This window comes from Malania oleifera, chromosome 6, assembly GCF_029873635.1.
Source record: "Malania oleifera isolate guangnan ecotype guangnan chromosome 6, ASM2987363v1, whole genome shotgun sequence".
Taxonomy (NCBI): domain Eukaryota; kingdom Viridiplantae; phylum Streptophyta; class Magnoliopsida; order Santalales; family Ximeniaceae; genus Malania; species Malania oleifera.
Window position 1 is genome coordinate 20,212,306 of NC_080422.1, and position 4,340 is coordinate 20,216,645.

The 4,340-nt window shown below is 35.3% G+C and overlaps 1 protein-coding gene across 1 annotated transcript; it reads left to right on the forward strand.

Moving 5' to 3' along the window:
- Window positions 1-841: 841 nt before the first annotated feature.
- Window positions 842-3,695, forward strand: LOC131157661 (cytochrome P450 734A1-like). Its single transcript, XM_058111975.1, has 5 exons — window positions 842-1,121; window positions 1,227-1,450; window positions 1,571-1,818; window positions 2,425-2,833; window positions 3,252-3,695. Exons 1-5 carry the CDS (start codon window positions 842-844, stop codon window positions 3,693-3,695), a joined length of 1,605 nt encoding a protein of 534 aa, XP_057967958.1.
- The last annotated feature ends 645 nt before the right edge of the window (window positions 3,696-4,340 follow it).

Here is a 4,340-nt window from a genome sequence, read left to right on the forward strand (position 1 = left end):
AAAACTTTATGTTGTACTTTTGTAAGTTCCAACATTAATATAACATTTATGTTATGACTTGTAATTTACAGGATTGACATAAAAAAAAAAAATTTTTGCAAGTATTTTAGGCCGATTTAATTGTGGAAGAGAATTTTTATTTTATATTTTTATTTTCTAAAAAAATTTGGAAAATTTAGTTAATTTTTCATTTTCATAACATTTTCTTGAAATAAATAAATAATAATAAATAGTTTTAACATTGTTTGTTTTTGAAATTAGTTTTATTTTTAACTTCTAATTTTTCAAATAATTACAAAAATATCACCATATTTTTTATTTTTCTAAATTTGTATAAGAAAGTTGAAAAATATCTTATTATTATTATTATTATTATATTTCTAACTTTTATTTTGCATAGGAGAGCATGGGATTCAAATTTTGGATTATATTTAAAGTTCCTTCTAATTCCACACATCCAATTTCAAATACCAAAATATATGATTTTAAATATTACCTTATATAAAATTTTAAAAATTAGAGAATAAATTATATTTTTATAATTATTTCAAAGCTAAAAAATAAAAAATTATCTCATACATTTAAACAAATTCTTTATTTTCTACCTTCCAAAATAGGAATCCTATTTTTGTAATTCTTTAAAAAAATTAAAAAATAAAAAGTATTTTCCACGACTGAATGACATTATCTCTCCCACTCCATGCATATATATATATATATATATATATATATATATGCCCAGCAAACACAAATCATGTAAAAGTAAAACTCATCTCTCTCTCTCTCTCTCTCTCTCTCTCTCTCTCTCTCTGAGTAAATTAACAGAGGCTAGCGAGAAAGCATGAGAGGGTACTTGAACTGGGTGGCGATGCTTTTGGTGGCAATATATCTGCTGCAGCTGCTTGTCGTGAAGGTCGTCGTTAATCTATGGTGGCGACCCAGAAAAATAGAGCTGCACTTCTCAAAGCAAGGGATCAAGGGTCCCCCATACCGTTTCTTCGTAGGCAACATCAAAGAGCTCGTGGGGCTGATGCTGAAGGCCTCCTCCCACCCCATGCCCCTCTCCCATAACATCCTCCCCCGAGTCCTCTCCTTCTACCACCACTGGCACAAAATCTACGGTACCCACCTCCATTCAAATTCTCATTTAGTTTCTTTCTAACGAATCATCTTCTCCCACAAACCAAACACGACCTTAGTTTAGTATCTATGCAATGTTGACGCAGGTGCAACCTTTCTGGTGTGGTTCGGACCCACGGCTCGGCTGATGGTGTCGGATCCGGTGCTGATTCGAGAAATCTTGGGTTCGAAAGAGGAATTGTATGAGAAAAACGAGTCGCATCCGCTGGTGAGGAAGCTAGAAGGAGATGGGCTGCTAACCCTCAAAGGACAAAAATGGGCTCACCACCGGAAGATTATCACTCCTACCTTTTACATGGCTAATCTCAACGTAAGTTAATTACAAATATTGAATGAAATGAAATTTTTGTCTTTCTTGCTTTTGATTTTTCGTTTTGAAAATTTTAAAAACTAAAGCTGATTCGTTTCTTTATTTTGGTGGGGGTATTAGCTAATGATCCCAGTGATGGGAAAAAGCGTGACCGAAATGCTGGACAAGTGGTCGGCGTTAATGTCAGATTCTGGAGGGAAGCTTGAGATCGAAATCTCGGAGTGCTTTCAAACTCTCACCGAAGAAGTCGTCACTCGAACCGTTTTCGGAAGCAGCTGCGAGGACGGCAAAGCCATTTTCCGATTACAAGCCCAGCAAATGGTCTTCGCCGTCGAAGCTTTCCAGAAAATTTTCATCCCCGGATATCGGTACATGGCTAAAATTGATGGTCTATCTAAAAAACACCTAGAGTAGCAATTCTGCACGTGGCGCTTGTTCAATAAACACGTATTATATATATATATATATATATATATATATATATATATATATATAAGAGGTCTGAATTAACAACTCATCTATATATTAATTAAAAGTTAATGAACTATATGGAAGGTATTTAAATCGAATAAAAGGCCCTCAAAATTATTGGTTAATTATTGAAATACTTAGATGGTTATTAGTTGTGCAATTAAAATCATAGAGCTTTTTAGATGCCTAAATTTAATGAACCCAGCGTAGCAATTGTGCATTTGAGACTTGTTCAATTCATACGTATTACATATGGTTATTAGTTGTTCAAATTGACGAGGATTGAATTATTAAAATAATCTAATAAATATTATAAATTAATCATCTATCTCCGAGGTAATTAAATTGAATGAAAGACCCTTGAATAAATGGCTAATTATTGAATTACCCAGATGAGTATTCATTGTGTAACTAAGTTAATAGAAATTTTTAGATGCCTAAATTTAATTAGCGTAATGGAACGTAATATAATTTTAGGGTTTTTTTTTTTTTTTTGGGTTCAGATTTTTGCCCACGAAAAAGAACAGGAGTTCGTGGAAATTGGACAGGGAAGTTCGAAAATCACTGATGAAGCTCGTGGAACGACGTCGGAGAGACAACTCGCTAAACGAAATGTCGGAGGCGTGTCCGAAGGATTTGTTGGAACTGATGATCAGGGCTAGCATGAACGAGGGAGATCGATATTCCAGCTGTCGTTTCGCATCGGGACCTTCGATCACCGTCAACGACATCGTTGAAGAATGCAAGAGCTTCTTTTTCGCGGGGAAACATACGACGTCGAATTTGTTGACGTGGACGACCATCCTCTTGGCGATGCACCCCCAATGGCAGGAATCGGCACGTGAGGAGGTCTTGTCCCAGTGCGGGGCACGTGACATCCCCTCCAAGGACGACGTCGCCAAGCTTAAGACGGTGAGTTTAAGGTTGCCGGTTTTGTTCCTCTATTCGTTGAGATTAATTTACTGAAACAACCCTATACTCTGTGTTGGATGGAGCAAAAAGGAGGGGTATTTTTGTCATTATAAGTTGTGTCCAACATTTGCCAAGGGATTTTGTTCAAAAGAGTTTTTGTGATATCTTGTCACTTTGTCCTTTCATCGAGTATCTAAGATTTGATGTGCATCTTTTATTTAATTAATAAAAGTAAGATCAGTACATTATGTAGTGAATCTTGAAAAGCGCATGCACCTTTCTTGAAAAAAAAAAAAAAAAAATTGGGCAAGTTTTGGTGGTTTTCGTTGAAACCTTTAAAGGGCAATTTGGTCATTTCACTTGGTAGTACAATCACCAAATACAAATTCTAATTATTAGTCACCATTTGATTTTGCAGTTGGACATGATTCTAAATGAATCCTTGAGACTATACCCACCTGCTGTGGCTACAATTAGGCGTGCCAAAGTTGACATGGACCTGGGAGGATGCCAAATCCCACGAGGAACCGAACTACTGGTCCCGATCATAGCCGTTCATCATGATCCAGGACTCTGGGGCTACGATGCCACTGAATTCAATCCAACTCGGTTCGCAAATGGAGTGAGTCGAGCTGCAAAGCATCCAACGGCATTCATGCCATTCGGGCTTGGGCCCCGTCGATGCATTGGTCGAAATCTCGCGATATTTCAAGCAAAGTTAGTGATGGCCATGATTTTGCGTAAATTCTCGTTTGATCTTGCCCCTAGCTACAAGCATGCTCCAACTGTGTTGATGCTCCTCCACCCACAATATGGTGCACCCATTATCTTTCGAGAATTATCGAATCCCTTATCCCTTTAAGATCAATTATCCTAATTTTGTCAATCGATTATTTTGTTTGTTGTTCATGCATATACATAGATACATATTTTGAGAGAGAAAAAGACCCTTTGTTTTGCCATTATTGAGAAGAGTGTCATGCCCCTCACCTCATTATATTTTAATCTTTTCTTAGCTATCAATCCTCGCCAATTTTTAAGTCATTCATCTTTGTTTATAATGACTTAGGTACCTGAAAAGTCCTCCTATGCTTGCAGTTGTAAATTATATAGTCTTGTACTTTGTGTATTAGTAAATAGTTCATTCTCTCTCTTTTGTCTCCTAACACTTGCACAAAACATTTATATATATATATATATATATATATATATATATATGCGCGCACATAAAATTTGAAGTTAAACAATTTTTTTTCCTTTTAATATGAAAAAAAAAATTGTTTAATGCATGTACATGAAGTTCCATAGCCATGCACTAAGATGACAAATCATCTTTAAAAAATAAATGAGGATATCAATGATTTTATATTTTGAAAATGGAGGTGACAAATTATAAGCTGCTTGTTTTAATTCTACCGGCTAATGATGAAGATTTAATTAAGATATTCAAAATTTGAGATACATGAAAGTAGTTGTTAGCTATTTGATTATAAAAGATCAACCTTTA

Bases quoted from the DNA above. Each gene is read 5' to 3' on its own strand.
- LOC131157661 (XM_058111975.1), top strand. From the start codon at position 842: ATGAGAGGGTACTTGAACTGGGTGGCGATGCTTTTGGTGGCAATATAT. The intron at 1,122-1,226 runs GTACCCACCTCC...ATGTTGACGCAG, and splicing joins CCACTGGCACAAAATCTACG to GTGCAACCTTTCTGGTGTGG. The intron at 2,834-3,251 runs GTGAGTTTAAGG...TTGATTTTGCAG, and splicing joins ACGTCGCCAAGCTTAAGACG to TTGGACATGATTCTAAATGA.